Below are 18,636 nucleotides of genomic sequence, written 5' to 3'. Positions count from 1 at the left end.
GTAATGCCCGCGAAACGGGATAGCAAAATTGGCGAGAGGAGCGGGCGGGTCGCTGGCATTGTGGCTTGCGTGCTCCAGTTCTCATTGAGCTTGAAGAGGGTGTGAGGTGGGTTTGGTGGTGGGCAGCGACCCAAGATGCTGAGGAGAATTTGAGCGGGGCTTTGACCGCGCAAGTTGATGCCAAGCCGACTAGGATGATTTTTGCACCGTCAGAAATCGCTGACAGGCATGCCGCATTTTGGGAAAGAGCCCCTCGAGAGCAGTCGTTGTGAGGAGAGCGCTTGCAGGTTCTCAGCGATGCAGGTCTCAACCGACTACCAACTTACTTCTCTGCATGTCATGCCATGCATGCTATGCTCACAATTGGCGGGCATCTCACAGTATGGCTAGCATCATTGGCATCAATTGATCTGAAATAATTTTCTTGATGTCATACTGGCTCCTACTAAGCCTATGGCGGGTGGGCTAGCAAGTACTTGGGTACCCAAGGTACGCCGTCTCGAATGATTCAGTCCATTGAAACTCCGCACTGGCGGCATCCTCTCTCTCCCTGCGGTGTTGACTTCCAGTATTATCCAATGCGGAGCATAAACATGGTTTTTCCGACTAAAGCCAAGTCAACTCTGACTCCGGGGTTTAATAATCTTGGATCAGAAGATGCGGGAGGGCAGAGAGAGCATGGCAAAACAAACACCGAAGTCCGCAACAGATAAGTTTGACAATGACAGGGCAATCCTGAGCGCTAAGACATTGCCGGAGACGCTAATGCAGCCCGGCGTACAACTGTACCCACCGCCAGCACCAGGCTGTAAACAACAGATCGGGACTTGACTGGCATTACAATCTCACGAGCCACACGGGCGTTTATGACGACGGCGACGGTTCCGGAAAGTCCGTTTGGCCCATGCCTAGACTCCGGCTGACTAGGGTCCCCAAACGTGTGCTAGCTTGCTTCCCATGAGGTAGCCATAGGGCTTGAGAAGCTCCATTGCTTGCCAACAACAAAGTTCAAGCTAGGGGGACAACAGAAAGGCATGGATCGAGTGGCTGTGACGAGGAGGGATGGGGGTCGATGGCAAGTACATATTCATTGGTTTCCCCCGTCGAGTTTCCCTGACGGGTCCTATGGATAGTTTCTTGTTCCTTGTACGAATTGGGACCACCAAGTGAATCGAGGACTCCAAAAACTGCAAGTGGACTTTCCCGGCCGGTTGAAAGAGCAAATCGACGCCATGGATCCCGCAACGGCTGGAGCTTCCAAGCACCAAGGCGATGATGCTCCAGAGCTTCTCGTTGACGGTGAAGCTGCTCAGCATGCAAAGGGCGCCGCACACAAACACAGCAGAGGCTCCATTGAGGATCCTACATCTGCGCCCATAGACTCCGATTCTGACGATCTCGAACCCATCACTCGACGCGGGACTCAAGCGATGATGGACGACCAAGACAGATCTGAGTTGGTACGAATTGCTACGGTCCTCTCTCGTCGCCGTTCTAGCATAGCGACCCATCCCATTCCGACTATCTCCCTTGGCGATATCGATGAAAACGCCCCCGTTTTCAATCCCGAGCATCGAGACTTTGACCTTGAAAAATGGCTTCGCCGGTTCATGGAGCAACTCGGTGAAGAAGGTATTTCCGAGAAGTGTGTGGGTGTCTCGTATCGAAACCTCGACGTCTTTGGCTCTGGGGAGGCTTTGCAACTTCAAGACACTGTTGGATCCATGGTTGCAGCTCCGTTAAAGCTTGGAGAGTTTTTTAGCTTCAATAAGAAGGAGCACAAGCAGATTTTGCACAGCTTTGACGGGTTTTTGCGGCCTGGAGAGCTCTTGATCGTGCTAGGTCGTCCAGGGTCTGGCTGCAGTACTCTACTGAAGACAATTTGCGGTGAATTGGAGGGTCTCAACATTGGCGAGCAAACCAAGATCCACTACAGCGGTATTCCGCAGAAGCAGATGATTCATGAATTCAAGGGAGAAACTGTCTACAATCAGGAGGTGAGTTGTGTGCTTTTATCGATGCCCAAGTGTCTTGCGATTCGAATGCTGACGAATACATTTCCCAGGTTGACAAACACTTCCCCCATCTAACTGTTGGCCAAACTCTTGAATTTGCGGCCTCAGTCCGTACTCCCCAGCAACGTGTTCAAGGAATGTCTCGTGTCGAGTATTGCCAATATATTGCAAAGGTTGTCATGGCTGTTTTTGGTCTCAGCCATACATACAATACCAAAGTCGGAAATGACTTTGTTCGAGGTGTCTCTGGCGGTGAGCGAAAGCGAGTCAGCATCGCTGAAATGGTGGTGGCCGGCTCGCCTTTTACTGCGTGGGATAACAGGTGTGTACATGCTCTTAAAGATTCCAACATCCCGTGGCTAATCTATTCTGCCAGCACTCGTGGTCTCGACTCGGCTACTGCCCTGAAGTTTGTTCAGGCCCTGCGACTGGCTTCTGACCTTGGCCACCAAGCTAATGCCGTTGCCATATACCAAGCAAGCCAGTCTATCTATGACCTGTTTGACAAGGCAACCGTCCTTTATGAAGGTCGTCAGATCTATTTTGGACCTGCCAATCAGGCCAAGCGCTACTTTGAAAAGCAAGGATGGTTCTGCCCTGCGCGCCAGACCACTGGCGACTTCCTCACCTCCGTCACAAACCCTCAGGAGCGAGTCGCTCGCGAAGGCTTTGAAAACAAAGTTCCCCGTACTCCCGAAGACTTTGAGCGGCTCTGGCGCCAATCCCCCGAGTATCAAGCCCTTCTTCAAGACATGGATGCCCACGACAAGGAATTTCTGGGTGAGAGACAAGGCGAGAGCATCGCTCAGTTCAGGGAACAAAAGAACTTGCGACAATCAAACCATGTCCGCCCCAAATCGCCCTATATCATCAGTGTCTGGATGCAGATCAAGCTTTGTACCAAAAGAGCTTACCAAAGAATCTGGAACGACATATCCGCAACTGCAACTCAGGCTATATCAAATGTCATTATGGCACTCATAATTGGTTCAATCTTCTTTGGTCAACCTGATGCTACCATCAGTTTCTATGGTCGTGGCTCTGTTCTATTCATGGCTATCCTTATGAACGCTCTGACATCAATCTCTGAGATCACTGGCCTATATGATCAGCGGCCGATTGTGGAAAAACACGCCTCATATGCATTCTATCACCCTGCCGCCGAAGCAGCGGCAGGGATAGTTGCTGATATTCCTGTCAAGTTTGTCACCGCAGTTGCCTTCAATCTTGTGTTGTACTTCTTGGCAGATCTGCGCCGTCAACCTGGCCCGTTTTTCTTGTATTTCCTGATCACCTACATCTCTACCTTCGTCATGTCTGCTGTATTTCGAACCATGGCCGCTGCTACGAAGACGGTTTCACAGGCCATGACATTGTCTGGTGTCTTGGTTCTGGCACTGGTTATTTACACTGGCTTCGCTATCCCGGTACCGCTGATGCATCCCTGGTTTAGCTGGATCCGATGGATCAACCCGGTTTTCTATGCCTTTGAGATTCTGGTAGCCAACGAATTCCACAACCGCCAATTCACTTGCTCCAGCATTGTGCCACCATACTCACCAAACATTGGCAATTCTTGGGTATGCAATGTAGCTGGTGCTGTACCTGGTCAGTACACTGTAAGTGGCGATGCCTTCATTGCCACAAATTACGAGTACTACTACTCGCATGTATGGCGAAACTTTGGCATCCTAATAGGGTTCTTGGTATTTTTCTTAATCACTTACTTCATCACCGTGGAACTGAACTCAGCAACCACCAGTACCGCCGAGGCGCTCGTCTTTCGCCGTGGCCACGTTCCAGCTTACCTTCAGAAGGGTAGCAAGCACGCTGTTCAGAATGATGAAGCCCCGACAACTGCTAATGAGAAGACTGCGAATGGCGATGGCAAGACTGAGGTGAAGGCACTCGCGCCACACACTGATATCTTTACCTGGCGTGACGTGGTGTACGATATCGAGATTAAGGGAGAACCTCGACGGCTTTTGGATCATGTTTCTGGTTGGGTTAAACCTGGCACGCTCACTGCGCTTATGGGAGTTAGTGGCGCGGGTAAGACTACCCTGCTAGACGCTCTCGCTCAACGAACAACGATGGGAGTCATCACCGGTGATATGCTGGTCAATGGTAAGCCGCTTGACCCTAGCTTTCAAAGAAATACCGGTTATGTGCAGCAACAAGACTTGCATCTTGAAACTGCCACCGTTCGCGAAAGTCTAAGATTTAGCGCCATGCTCCGCCAGCCTAAGTCAGTAAGCAAGAAGGAGAAGTACGAGTTTGTTGAAGAGGTTATCAAAATGCTTAAAATGGAGGACTTTGCCAATGCTGTTGTTGGTGTTCCAGGTCAAGGATTGAACGTCGAGCAGCGCAAGCTTCTCACTATTGGTGTCGAACTGGCCGCTAAACCTAAGCTTCTTCTTTTCCTCGATGAGCCAACATCTGGCCTTGACTCGCAAAGTTCTTGGGCTATTTGTGCTTTCCTTCGCAAGCTTGCAGACTCTGGCCAGGCTATTTTGTGTACCATTCATCAGCCGAGCGCCGTCTTGTTTCAGGCATTTGATCGTTTATTATTCCTGGCTAAGGGCGGGAAAACTGTGTACTTTGGGAACATTGGTGACAACTCACGGACTCTTCTTGACTACTTTGAGGTCAATGGTGGTCGAAAGTGTGGTGATGACGAGAATCCTGCAGAATACATGCTCGAGATTGTGAACAAGGGGCAGAACAACAAGGGAGAAGATTGGCACGAGGTATGGCACGCTAGCCCTCAACGAGAGGCCGTCATGCAGGAAATGGAAACTCTTCATCGCGATAAGCAACAAGAACCTCGAGCCGAAGGCGAGACAGTCAAACACACAGAGTTCGCCATGCCTTTGGCAACTCAGATCCAGGTTGTTACGCATCGCATCTTCCAGCAATACTGGAGAATGCCGAGCTACATCTTTGCCAAGTTTGCCCTGGGTATCTTTGCTGGTCTCTTCATCGGTTTCACTTTCTTTGACGCCCCTCCCACCATGGGTGGCACACAAAACGTCATCTTCAATACTTTTATGCTTACAACCATATTCTCATCAATTGTGCAACAGGTACAGTTGGATTGCTCTCCATGGCGTTTTGATTGCCTCTTGCTAATAATGCCTCTCAGATTCAACCCCTATTCGTTACGCAACGGTCTCTGTACGAAGTCCGTGAACGCCCCAGCAAAGCGTACTCCTGGGTTGCGTTCATTTTTGCGAACATTATCGTCGAGATTCCGTACCAAATATTTACGGCCATCCTGATTTGGGCTGCTTCATACTACCCAGTTATTGGCATCCAGAGCTCCGCCAGACAAGGCCTGGTTTTGGCATTTGTCATCCAGCTGTTTATCTACGCCAGTGCCTTTGCGCATATGACCATTGTTGCCATGCCTGATGCCCATACCGCGGGAAGCATTGTTAATGTTCTTGCCATCATGAGTATTATTTTCAGTGGTGTATTGCAGACTGCAACAGCCCTGCCCGGATTTTGGTATGTTTGAGAATTTGGATTATTTGGCCTGCATTTGCTAACGATACAACAGGATCTTTATGTATCGTATTAGTCCCTTCACCTACTGGATCGGAGGTATTGTTGGTACTGAGCTTCACGGTCGCCAAATTACCTGCTCAACGAGTGAGGCAAACATTTTCAACCCTCCACAAGGCATGACTTGTGGACAGTATCTACAGCCTCTTCTCGAGCAAGCACCTGGTACTCTACAGAACCCGGATGCTACCTCACAGTGCCGGTATTGTGGCGTCAGCAATGCCGACCAACTGCTGGCCGGCTCAGATATTTTCTGGAGCGAACGGTTCCGCAATTTTGGAATTATGTGGGCATATATCGCATTTAATATCTTCATGGCGGTCTTGCTATACTACCTGTTCCGTGTTAAGAGGTGGCACAAATGAATTTAGGTCTGCGACAGGAGGCGAAAAGTATTTTACTAGGCAAGGTCCCTGGCTAGTGTGCGATGTAACATGGCATGCTGTGTGTGGTATGTTTGCGTATTTGGCGGCAGTGCCACATGATTTGCCAGAGATTTTCACACTTGCTGTCTTAATTATTGGGTATCGTTTTAGGCTGGCTGGTGGCGTTGACTGATAGTTGAAACGTGATTCGTCCATTCTTATGTTCTCTCTTTTTGGCATTGATACATACATTACCCTTTTGGCATCGAGATAGTTCATTTGTAATGATTTTTGGCATTGATACATACATTGCCCTTTTGGCATCGAGATAGTTCATTTGTAATGATTTTTGGCATTGATACATACATTGCCCTTTTGGCATCGAGATAGTTCATTTGTAATGATTGCATAAATACATATATGTTTTCTCTAGGGTTTTGGAAGTTTACGTTCCTCGTGGACATTCTACTGGGTTACTTGCGGCTCGAGAATTATTTGCCTCGTTTCGGAAGTGCAAACACGTCCACGTCCTGTAGCCTGTAGGACCATTTTCAATTGTACTCTCGGATTATTACAGGCACTCCCTGTTGACAGCTTTGCAAGAGCACAAGAAATACAGGTACACTGTGATTCAATCTTCTCGGTGTTGAGAACTCCCCATGAGTTTCTGATTGCCATGGTTGAATGTAGTGCTTGGAGAGTTGCACGTCCAAACCTCCGGGTGTGCTAGGTGAATTGCTTTGATGCCGAGGACTTTTGTCACCTAATTTATGATCTTGAAATAGTGACATATACCAATTGGACACCTTTTGTCGTCAAGGTCCGTGGATTTGACTAGCTTGTTCGCAAAGTAAGTCATTACGAGGCCGGCCTCGAGATGGCGAACCAAGCCTGCGGTCTCTGTCGCCACTTGTGTTGATGCTTCAAAGAATAGCCGCAACAATAGACCGTAGAATGGTTTCAGCTTCTCATTCTTCAGGGTCAGACTGCGATAATTGTAGGTGCGCTCCCACCAGTCAAACATGGCTATTTGCTCTTCCTCCGTTGTAGGTTGCACCGAGAGTCTGGGGATGAACATAGAATGGCCTCATCATCATCACCATTGATAACCCCCCCCCCCCCCCTTTTCTGCCGTCATGAAATACCTCCAGAACAAGCCCCTCACCATCGCCCAAGCACCGAGGACCAAACAGTTCGCCTGGAGACCTCCACAAAAGTAGATGGACTGGGCTACGGGGTAAGTTATCGCGGCGCCGAGGCGATCGGCTGGCTCTCCCTGGCACCAAGGGTTGCAAACGGGGCAGTGGACTCGACACGAGCTGAGAGCGGATGTCGCCTGCTTCCAGAGTATTGGCGCCAGGGGTGCGCGAAGGAACGGGATCGGGCTTTGTTGAGGTATGGGCGAGACGATGGCTGTGAATGAGGCGTCAAGAGGGGCGATGGCTGCGTGTGGGATGAGGTTTGTGAGGACATCGGAGGTTTTGGGTGGATTTCGAGGACCCGGTTGTTGCGACGGAGGAGGGAGAGGTTGAGTGCAGGATTGGGAGGGAAGAGTGGGAGGGGAGGGCCTGGGGAAGGAGAGGAGGACCAGACGCTTTAGGCATGTACTTGGCGAGAGACCAATGATGTTGGGCAGTGCGTGGCATGATTTTGCAGCCAAGGCGAACATGGAGTAGTAATTGATCCTTCCTATCCAGGGTCTAGCACCGTTCGCATCAAATGACATCGATCGGCTGCGATGGCCATGACGGGCGACTGCCCCGTGAAGAAACTTCAAGACGGCCCACATTCTTGCACTAGCAAATCTGCCTACTACTATGCATGTAGCTCTATCTACCTGGGTCGGTACTCGATTTGACAGTTCATCTAGCCGTTAACCTAATTGCTAGCTCAGTAGTAGTTAATTTAGTACGTCATAGCTCAGACACATGTGTTGGATGCAGTGGTGTCGTGGTGTAGTTGCGCATTCACGCGTACGAGTTTGCACGGAATAATAGTAACGCGATAGGGGCTCACATCAACTGCTCAAGTACTATGTCTGGTACATCATGTCGCATGTTTGCCATTATGCCGCACATGGGTTTCCAAACTTCTAGAAATGCAACGTCGGCCCACCTGCACCGTCGCTTTGCCCTGTTCGAGAGCTGTTCTCGATGGCGTCGGAGCAATCCCCTCCTCTCGCCAGGGTGACAAGGTGGTTCTTCAAATTACAGATACGCATGTACAATCACTGCTTGCAATACATATTGAACAAACTGGAGACAGAATATTACAGCTCATTTTTCACTCAATAATTGAATTCAAGTGGGGAAGCAAGCTTGCCGTGGTTCCCGGCCATGCAAAATGCCGGTTATTTACACCCAGCCAGCCACCACTTATGGATAATTTTGTGGCAGGTAAATAGCCTGTGGGCCAACACCCCAGCCAACTTGCATGCGGAGCCCCTGATTTCGTCAAACGCATCAATGCGAACTGATCGGAGCCGAGGCCCCGTTTGGACAATGCTTACTTGGCGAGCGGGAGTGAGTGGCCTTGTGACTATTGAGGTTAGGGCATTTGCCTTTTTTTTCTTTCGAATTTCTCTTTTAGTTGTTATTGGTCTCAGTGTGGTACAGGTTCGCAAGGTCTCAATCAAAGTTTACAGGTTCATCCTTGTTCTTTGGGTTTGGGGGCTGTCAGCTTCGTTATGCACCTAAAGCGTCAACTGTCGGCAGTTGCGGCGGCAGCACCTTCCGAATAGCCAGACAGCCAATGGAACACTCACCAGCTCTATTGACATATGTGGTCATGAACATGAACTGACCGAAGAACCGTAAGGCATCAGACTCCGTACTTGCAGTCTGTGGCAGAATATTGCCCACCAAGAATTACGCACCAATATACTGTCAAGTAAAGTCTGGTACTCTAGCATGGCATAGTACGTACCCAAGTAGTGGTCACATCCTTTTTGCCTCCCACTGTAATTAATGGAGCATGTGGTGGTGCCTGTGGAAGGAAGGAAGGAGAGGCTGCACTATTTGCTTTCTTGCTTTCATGCAGTCGGGCGGAGTGTACTCCGTACTCCGTAAAAATATGTACTAGCCCCACCAGCTCCTGTAACCATCAAGTTTCTTCGTGGCGGTCAATCGTCAACGGGTCAATTGCGTGACAGCACCCATCACCATGTGCGTATGTATGTATACCCCTGACCTACCAGTCCATCTCCTGACGCTACTGACCGCCAGCACCATTCCAGCACCGCGGCTAGTCAATCGCTTGGCGGCGTACTTGGCCGCCCTCTCCCAGCGCCACCGACCCCGAAAGTGGTGCACGAGTAATGCTTGTGGCTCTCGAAGGACTCAACTGGCTCCGATCCCTAGACCACCAGGAGCATTAAGCTCTAGCAAATCAAATTCCAGCCAACATCCCCTCCCAAATCTTCAGGGATCCTGAACCGGACTAACCCAAGCAAAAGTCGAAACACGGCGCCCACACGCACATAATACTAGCTGAGAGGGATGATGGAAGCAGGCATGGCCTCGCCTGTCAACCAGTCAGTAGTACTACTAGGAAATAACCAGTACCGAGCACTGCATACTCGACACCGACGAGTGGAGTTCCGCTGTAAACCCATATCGATTTTTTCCGCCCCCTGCTCGTCCATGTGCATGTATGTACTTCGTACTTGGTAGAGGCACGACTTCCCTCTTCTTCGCCATCTGTAAACCCTGGCTGCTGATTTCATGTTTGTGTTTTGTTGCCGTTGTTGCAAAACAAGCGATTCCGCCTTGAATCTGCTGTGTACACGATGAGCGATGTCGACCAGGCCATTGCCGACGGCCGGGTGCCACCAGATGTAACGAGGGCGATATTGCTGGAGAGCAAAGACCGAGCAGCTGTTGTGGGGATTTCGATTGTGACGATTTTGACATTTCTTGTGGTTTGTGGGAGAGTGGTTTCGAGGACATTTATTGTGAGGAGGTTTGGATATGACGATGGGTTGGCTGTGGTATCATTGGTATGTTCTCAACATGCACGCGGGCAAAAGTAATGTTGCATGCGGCAGGCTCGTGTGTGAATGTGCCAGCTAACTAGTGCAGGCTCTACTCATCGCCTATGTCGGCCTGTGCATCGAACTTATTTGCCTTGGATCAGGCCGTCACTTCGCCTACATCCAATATGTCCTACCCGTCGACATCGTCATGCGAACTCAGATCCTCGACTTTGTCGCCCACATTATCTATACAGTGGCCCTGTTGGTCTGCCGCATTTCCGGGTTAGCGTTTTATTATCGTATTTGCAGTGTACACCATGGATTTTTGATTGCCATCCAGGCCGTGTTTGCCGTCATCGTGGCCGGGTTCATGCCGCAGCTATTCTTGCTGATTTTTCACTGCCGGCCTGTTACGGGGCTGTGGCCGTATGGCTGGGAGCCTGGCTGGGAGAGATATACCTGTTTGCAGTGGGGGTTGGTGTACAGCGTGAATTCGTCAGTGTCGTTGGTGTGTGATTTCTTGCTGTTTGGTATTCCGGTTGCCATGTTGAAGATCCTGGAGATGCCAAGAAAGAGAAAGCTACAGCTGGCTTGTATTCTTTTACCCGGTTTGGGGTAAGTCCTACGTCTGATGCGGGTAAACGGCTGTGATACTAAGGGCCTTTAGCGTTGTTGGCATTTCGATTACCCGTCTGGTTCTCGTCATCAAGGGACAGTGGGAAGCTGACATGGTATGCCGTCGCTCTGATTTGCACCGACATTGAACTTGTTTACAGGGCTAACATGTCTTAGTCTTGGAGCTACAATCCTATGCTCGCCGTTGAAACTTCTGAAATCGGCGCCACTCTCATCGCCCTCTCGATCCCTGGCATCAAGCCCATCTTTGATAAATATGTCCTTAACACTACCGTTTATACCGAGTCCGGCAACTCCAAGTACAACCGAAGCGCGACGAGTAAACGGTCCAGAGGCACAGCACTAAGTACATTTCGATTACGCTCGCAGCATAGCATGCTCTCTAGTCAGGAGAATACGGCGGCATATGGAAACGAAGTCCATGCCATTTCACAACATGACGGCCACAGTCAGACTGAGGCGGATGGCATTTTTGTAAGAGTCGATTTTGATGTCAAGGAAGGTCAGTTGGAAACGGGTCATCCTGGCCACCCTGGTCAGCAATCAGATGGGAAATATGTACAATATTGAGCTACGACGGTGAATTTTCAAAAGGGGCAAAAAAGCAAAGTCTAATCTATATCTAGAGAAAGGGAATAAGCGCATGGTTTTTTTTTTTACAGTGTAAGGAGTTATGGCAACTTGTAATTTAGAGTAGGAAGAACACGGGCCGGCAGTTGGACAATCTCCATCTTGGCCGAAGAAATGTATATCTGCAGACGCAACACGCGCCCTTGGCTTAAAACATTTCCAGGAACCTGACCAACTGTTTGATATAAAGACAACGGTTCGAAAAACGCAAAAAATGCTTCATCTTAGATTAGGGTGTGTGTCAGTTCTCGCTTTGACACAATCCTTCATATTTTTTTGTGACTGACTCGAGTCGGATCAGACGATCAGACAGGCCACGATGTGCAGGATTCAATACATAGGGTACATGGCACTGGTTCAAAGACACCAATTTCAGGACCGTGGCAAATGCACTTTGGGCCTCTCCAAAATGCAGTAATTATGTACTATTCTGTTGCCTTCCCAAGTGGAGATTTGGAATCCTTCGTCTGTCCAAAGAAGCCGACAAAGCCTACGACCCCGTGTCGGGAAACGACGGTGGATTTGACACGAGGAATTAATTCATCGGTTTATCAGGTACTTCCTCCCCCCACATGCTCCTCATAATAAAATTCCCTTTAATTGGCCGTAACCCGCCTTATCATGTCACACCTGGCTAACCATTCAGGGTTTAAATTGTAGATGGGCCAATCATGCATGCGGGAGTCGCCATTTCCGGCCGCTACGTCCTTTCAATGCGCCAGGCGGCTCTTCCCCTCCCACCCCTGGACGGTTTGCATGTATGCGGTACCGCGGCAAGCGACCTTTTTTTGTGTGTGTGTGAGAATTGCTCGGTGGGCTCACTCTTTTTGTTGGGTGCGCTTAGCCCCCTACTACCTACTACTTGGGTATTTATTGTATTTAAACTCTCCTTATATATATATTTAAGAAAGTTATAGTAAAATATATTTACCTGTTATAATATATATACTAATGTCTGGTATTATAATTATTGTTCATACAAGTATGAATTCTGATAGCCAGGTACTGGTGAGGCGAGACTGGCGCGTGAGCGCACCTGGCAAAAAGAGTGAGCCCACCGACATGAGCAATTCACCCGACGTTGAAAGCAACTATCCTCAATTTGGCCGTCAGCAAGGCCATGAACAACAGGCCTATCCATGGCAACAGTCCACCTTGGACGCGTGGACCTCCTCACATGAACTGGATGGAGCCTAACCCAATGAATGAGGCCGGGAATTTCGGGCTAGTACATCCAATTTGCCATATGGCTTGCCTGCATCTGGTTGCACTCGTGCGCTCTAGTAGTAGAGAGCTCTTGGCCCTGCAAGAGTCGGGTCCAATGATTTGAGATGCCATGACTTGTGAACAAACGGGGAAGGAACCCTGCTCCGGACATCCTGCGAAGTTCGAGATGAGTAAATACGCCTTGCTTGATGTGGAAATGGCTTGATTGCATGTGGTCCGCCATGGAGGCATCGTCCAAGGCAATATTACCGTCTTGTTGGCGCGCTCGTCGAATCTGTCCAAGTTTCGCATCCAGCCGCTCCGGAGCTGACCTCTCTTGTCAAGTACGTATTTTTATTCTTTCCTCCCCCTTCTTTCCATTGCCATCGACCTTCTCCCAGAATTGCGCTAGGACTCCAGGTTGGGTCGGCGCCACCATTTCTTCTTTCGGAAGACTCTCATCGGCGCACGGATTGCGGGAATTGTCAGGGCGTTCCATCGAAATATTTATCAGATTCGTGGGGTGTGGCTACGCCAAAATCTAATCGAGATGCGATCTGCTGTGGTCTCACTCTTGGCCGCGGCTGCGGGAGCTTCAGCCACAAGTGCAGACGGTGTGTTCGAATTCACGCCCAACTTGGTTCCGTTACAGGAGAATGCTGGCACGGATAAGCTGTTCCCTATGGGGGACTGCTTTGGCTTCAATCTCGAGGAGGCTACAATTGATGGCATGCAAGAGGCCATGCGGAATGGGACCCTGACGAGCGTGAAGCTGGTTACTTGTTACATGACGCGGACGTTCCAGACACAGCAGTATATCAAGTAGGTCGCCGCATTTTTTTCTTCATTTGCCTGCCAACTTTTATATATCTGAAGGCGTCATTCATGTCTTGCCAAGCAAGAATTACAAAAGGCTGACATGATTTGGCAGCTCTGTGATGCAAATCAACCCCGATGCACTCGCCATCGCCGCACAGCTCGACGACGAGCGTCGGCAGGGCAAGGTCCGTGGCCCTTTGCACGGAATTCCCTTCACTGTCAAGGACAATATTGGAACCAAGGACAACCTTGAAACCACCGCCGGTAGCTGGGCCTTGCTCGGTAGCCGAGTACCCCGTGATGCTTATGTTGTTGCCAAGCTGCGCAAAGCCGGCGCTGTGCTGTTTGGAAAAGCCACCCTCAGTGAGTGGGCAGACATGCGAAGCAACAACTACTCCGAGGGATACTCTGGGCGTGGTGGACAATGCAGGAGCGCGTACAACTTCACCGTGAACCCTGGAGGCAGCTCTTCTGGCAGCGGTGTTGGTGTTGCTGCCAACTGCATTGCTTTCTCCTTGGGAACTGAGACGGATGGCAGTGGTGAGTCTACCCTTTGTGACGCCCAATGCCATTAATTTTGCCTGCTCCCGACGGCTGGTGCTGTATAAACGATTGAAGGATACCAGTCTAACAGACGCAGTCATCAACCCTGCCATGAGAAACTCCATCGTAGGTTTCAAGCCCACCGTCGGCCTCACGTCGCGCGGCGGTGTCATTCCTGAAACAGAACACCAGGACTCAGTTGGCACATTCGGTCGCACTGTCCGCGACGCCGTCTACGCACTCGATGCCATCTACGGCGTCGACTGCCATGATAACTACACAACTGCGCAGAGGGGCAAGACTCCCAAGAGAGGCTATGCTCAATTTCTCACCACCAAAGAAACCCTTAAGAATGCCACCTTTGGTATTCCCTGGAATAGCTTCTGGGTACATGCCAGTGCCGAGCACCAGCGTACCTTGGTGTCTCTCGTCAAGCTCATTGAAGACGCTGGCGCCACCATCGTTAACAACACCGAAATTACAAACTACGAAACCATCGTCTCCCCTGACGGGTGGAACTGGGACTACGGCACCACGCGTGGCTTCCCCAACGAGTCAGAGTACACCTACGTCAAGGTCGACTTCTACAACAACATCAACAAGTACCTCGCCAAACTCAGCAACACAAACATCCGTACCATCGACGACATCGTCAAGTACAACCTGGACAATGACGGCAGCCAAGGCGGCAACCCCTGGCCCCTGGGTAACCCGGCATGGTTCTCCGGCCAGGACGGGTTCCTGGCATCCCTCGAAACGAAGGGCATCCAGGACGAGACGTACTGGCAGGCACTCAATTTTTGCCAGTCCACTACCCGTGGCGGCATCAACGACGCCCTCCGCTACGAGAACAAGATGCTGAGCGGGCTCTTGGTCCCCTCTAATGTTGCCCAGAGCTATCAGATTTCGGCTCAAGCTGGCTACCCGGCTATCACGGTGCCTGCGGGCATCGACGAAGAGTCGGGCATGGGCTATGGCTTGGCTATTTTGCACACGGCCTGGGCGGAAGAGGAGCTCGTGAGATGGGGCAGTGCTATTGAAGACCTGACCAAGGGTACGCAGTATGCGAGAACGTTGCCGAAGTGGAGGGGATATATGCAGAGAAACCTGCCTGTTCCCCTGTGAGCGATGCAGAGAGGCTGCTTCTTTTTTTTAAAATTTCGTTTTGTGCGCATATTTAAGCAGTTACAGAGAATCACTAATGGGCACTCACTTGCCAGTGGAAGTGAACACCTGGCTGACACTTCCCAAGTATATATGTTTCTATGTATATCTCTATAGTCTTCTCATGCTTCTTCCGCACACATGGTTGCCTACGTAGTTGCATGCGAGCAAGAAGCTCGACATTGGTCGGCAGCCACGGACTTTGCTGGGAATCCGATCAAATGAAACCTCCCAGCTGCCCTGTAAAGAAAGTCGGCCCCCTAATCACAGACTGCAGTGCCTGCGACTCTGAGATGCCAGAGGTTGATGCATTGGATTCGAGTCTTGTCATAACACCAAATGGCAACTCGGCTGGTCAGAGTCCACCGCGTGAGCTCAATGTCCCAATGAGAGACGTGTCCCGGAAATCCTCCAACACTCACAAAGCTCGACAAACCAAACAAAACCCCAGCGCAACCTTGCAAAATCGTGGTGGACTCACCGTCGACGCTTATGTAAATGACGCAAGTAGCATATCCAACCACGGCAAGCCCAACTTCCAACTTCTCACCCACAACTCTTCCTCGCAACCCCAAAAAAAACCCCTCGGACGCACCGCCAACAACCATGAGGTGCCACATCGCCCACGTAGCCCTCGTGGTCAGAGACTACGACGAAGCCATATCCTTCTACAGGAAGCTACACTTCACCCTGGTGGAGGACAGGTTCGTCCCCGCCCAGTCCAAACGCTGGGTCACCATGCGCCCTCCCGGCGCGGGCCCCGACGCCGCCACCATTGTCCTGCAGAAGGCCAACACGGAGGAGCAGCTCGCCGCCGTGGGGAACCAGTCCGGCGGCCGGGTCTTTCTGTTCCTCGAGACGGACGACTTTGACAGGGACTACAGGAGCATGAGCCAGGCGGGCGTGGAGTGGGTGAGGGAGCCGGTCGTGCAGGATTATGGAAAGGTGGGCGTTTGGAGGGATCTGTACGGCAACCAGTGGGATTTGATCCAGCGGAACAAATAAATCGTTAGGCGTTTTGTTGAATCGAGAAAGAAGCCTGGGGGCTGGAGAGTCGAGGACTTTGCTGGAGACTGCGACGTTGTAGGGTAGATGCCATAGACGAGGGAAGAGGAAAGGAGGACTACCGGCGCTGGACACTGTTTTCGGAGAGTTGTGCCTTCATCCAAGGATATTAGAGCACCTTTTTTTTAAAATAAATTTCTCGTACTGTGATTGTGGTGAAATACTCCATACGTGTGTCATGTACAAGGGCCCATCCAAGGATTTTGTCCAGATTGACCTGATTCTGGTTTACCAGTTGATAACACAACAGCCATGCATTGCGCTGGCCTGCACTACAATTCCATCAGAATGCACCGTAGATACAAAGACTAGACGAGTGGCTTCATATACAAAATTGACTACGCAATTCGCTAAACACGTCCTCCAAATTTCCATTTCATTCCCGATTCTCCTTTACCAATACTCATTACAACTTGGCAAACATCCCTTTGCAGGCGCCCTTGCCCAATTGCACCAAGGTACTCTTGACTCTCATATACGCCTGGATGCCTTCGTGCCCATTCTCCAATCCGATACCACTCATCTTCCATCCTCCCACAGGCATTTCCGCCGGTGACTCACCCCACGTATTAATCCAGGTGATGCCCGCATCCAGCTGTCTCAGCACGTCCTGCGCAAGACCAACATCACTCGACACCACACCAGCAGCAAGACCCATGGGCGTGTCGTTTGCTCGTCGAACCACCTCTGCCACCCAGTCCTCCCGAGACTTACCCGCCACCTTGTACGGCAGGACGCACATTACAGGACCAAAGATTTCCTCACGAGCCACCCGCATGTTGTCGGTGCAGTTGGTGAAGATGACTGGGGGGACCCAGAAACCGCCCGGGGTGGGCTTGTCCTTTTGGGCATCGACAGAGCCGTCGTAGAGGACCTTGGCGCGGTCAACGTCCTTGCCATGCTTGATGTACATGTTGATCTTGTCGCGTTGGGCGGCGCTGACGACGGGGCCGAAGTTTGTCTTTTCATCGCGGGGCAGGCCCATGCGTATGCCTTCGCGGCAGCGATGGACAAGGGCCTTTTCGACGGCGGCGAGCAAGGTGTCTGGAACAAAGACGCGGGTGCCGTTGGTGCAGACTTGACCGGTGGAGAAGAAGTTGGCGGCCATGGCGACGTCAGCCGCTTCGTCGACATCGGCGTCGGGGAGAATCACAACGGGACTCTTGCCGCCGAGTTCCATGGTGACGCTCTTCATGCTCTTGACAGCCTCGCTGGCTACCTTGCTGCCGGTGCTGACCTGGCCGGTGAAGCTCACCTTGGCAATGTCGGGGTGGGCAACCAGCGGCGCGCCAACGGCGGGACCATCGCCGTAGACAACATTGAACACGCCAGCGGGCAAACCGGCCTCGACGTAAATCTGTGCCAGGGTGTTTCCGTGCAGAGGCGTAACCTCGCTGGGCTTGTATACCATGCAGTTGCCGGCGGCCAAGCAAGCTGCCGACTTCCACAGCGCAATCTGAATTGGATAATTCCACGCACCAATGCCCGCACAAACACCCAGTGGCTCGTGAGTCGTCAGAATATATGCATCCTGGCGGAGGCGGGTATGCTGGCCGGGAAGGCCACCAGCAATGAACTGGGCGTAGTACTCGAGGACATCGGCACCAGTGACTACGTCGACAGTGGACGTCTCACACCAGGCCTTGCCCGTGTCGAGAGTCTCGGTCAGGGCGAGTGCGTCGTTGCGCTCGCGCAGGAGAGCAGCAGCGCGGAGGAGAATGGCAGCTCGCTTGGGTGCTGGGGTCTGCGACCAGACGGGGAAAGCTGCTCGCGCAGCGGCGACGGCGTCATTGAGCTGCGCAGGAGTGGTGGTGTAGATGGTTGCGAGAGGCTCGCCGGTGGTCGGGTCGATGGATTTGAATGTCGACGAGGAAGAGGAGGTTTGAGGCTGTGGGCTGCCGGAGTGGAAGGTGTGAATCTCGGCTGCGAATGTCATGATGGCGGTTCAAAGGAAGCTGTGGACCTCGGAAGCTCTTGAAGCTTTTGAAGCCCTTAAGCTCTGGAGGCTCTAGCGGCTCTTTAAGCTGTGTCTTTCGTATGCGAGCTGCAGTGTGTGGTGTTAGCTGCAAAAGTGAACCCAGCTCCTGTCAAGATGCACAGTGTTGGTGATGTCTACCAAGAAACACCTGCACGGAGTAGATGGATTGGCAGGACGTCAGTGAGAATGGGAGTGGTGATGCCATGGTGAGGATTCTAGGAAACGACGATCCGCGCGAAGTGGGCAAGAGCGGGTGGATCCATGGTGTCGCAGGTCGAGCTCTCGCCGAGACGCCCACGCCGCCCCAAGACGCCGAAATGTCCGAAGCCGTCCGTCGGTTGGCTCTTACGGTGTCGCGCCGCGCCTCACACTGCGGTGCCGCCGACGGGTCCGCTGGTGGCACTGCCAGCTTTCGCGCTTGCTATCAATTGATTGATGGCTGTGTGTATGTATGTACTGATGCAGCCATCAGTCCCCCACGTGCGACATACAATTCTCGGGGCAGAACCCTTGTCTTGTCCGTCTTGCGCCAACATGAACAAACTCACCTGCAAGTGAGCCAGCAACATCCTTGGAAGCTGGAAAGCGGTGGCTCGATGGCTGGGAAGGCGAATTCAGCCGTCAATTCAATGGTGGGCTCCGCGGTGGCCACCAAGCAACCGGCTCCCCGTGAGA

General features: G+C 51.5%; 5 protein-coding genes across 5 annotated transcripts; 4 read left to right on the top strand and 1 right to left on the bottom strand.

Annotated features, from left to right (window-relative positions):
* Positions 1–1,232: 1,232 nt before the first annotated feature.
* On the top strand, positions 1,233–5,947 carry MAA_01883 (ABC-2 type transporter; the record flags this gene model as incomplete). Its single annotated transcript, XM_007819881.2, has 5 exons — positions 1,233–1,997; positions 2,066–2,337; positions 2,392–5,101; positions 5,161–5,525; positions 5,578–5,947. 5 exons carry the CDS (start codon positions 1,233–1,235, stop codon positions 5,945–5,947), a joined length of 4,482 nt encoding a protein of 1,493 aa, XP_007818072.2.
* A 3,787-nt stretch (positions 5,948–9,734) lies between these two features.
* Positions 9,735–11,126, top strand: MAA_01884 (proteinrelated to integral membrane protein pth11; the record flags this gene model as incomplete). Its single annotated transcript, XM_007819882.2, has 4 exons — positions 9,735–9,944; positions 10,027–10,535; positions 10,588–10,651; positions 10,713–11,126. The coding sequence occupies 4 exons, from the start codon at positions 9,735–9,737 to the stop codon at positions 11,124–11,126; spliced, it is 1,197 nt and encodes a 398-aa protein (XP_007818073.2).
* Positions 11,127–12,942: 1,816 nt separating this feature from the next.
* MAA_01885 (amidase) lies at positions 12,943–14,879 on the top strand (the record flags this gene model as incomplete). The annotated part of the gene is made up of 3 exons (XM_007819883.1): positions 12,943–13,214; positions 13,324–13,751; positions 13,846–14,879. 3 exons carry the CDS (start codon positions 12,943–12,945, stop codon positions 14,877–14,879), a joined length of 1,734 nt encoding a protein of 577 aa, XP_007818074.1.
* Positions 14,880–15,524: 645 nt separating this feature from the next.
* Positions 15,525–15,923, top strand: MAA_01886 (glyoxalase/bleomycin resistance protein/dioxygenase; the record flags this gene model as incomplete). Its single annotated transcript, XM_007819884.1, has 1 exon — positions 15,525–15,923. One exon carries the CDS (start codon positions 15,525–15,527, stop codon positions 15,921–15,923), a length of 399 nt encoding a protein of 132 aa, XP_007818075.1.
* Positions 15,924–16,389: 466 nt separating this feature from the next.
* Positions 16,390–17,919, bottom strand: MAA_01887 (betaine aldehyde dehydrogenase; the record flags this gene model as incomplete). Its single annotated transcript, XM_007819885.1, has 1 exon — positions 16,390–17,919. The coding sequence occupies one exon, from the start codon at positions 17,917–17,919 to the stop codon at positions 16,390–16,392; it is 1,530 nt and encodes a 509-aa protein (XP_007818076.1).
* Positions 17,920–18,636: the final 717 nt, after the last annotated feature.

This window comes from Metarhizium robertsii, assembly GCF_000187425.2.
Source record: "Metarhizium robertsii ARSEF 23 chromosome Unknown MAA_Scf_1, whole genome shotgun sequence".
Classification (NCBI taxonomy): Eukaryota; Fungi; Ascomycota; class Sordariomycetes; order Hypocreales; family Clavicipitaceae; genus Metarhizium; species Metarhizium robertsii.
The sequence above is the reverse complement of the archived record's forward strand: the minus strand, read 5'-3'. Positions and strand labels throughout refer to the sequence as shown.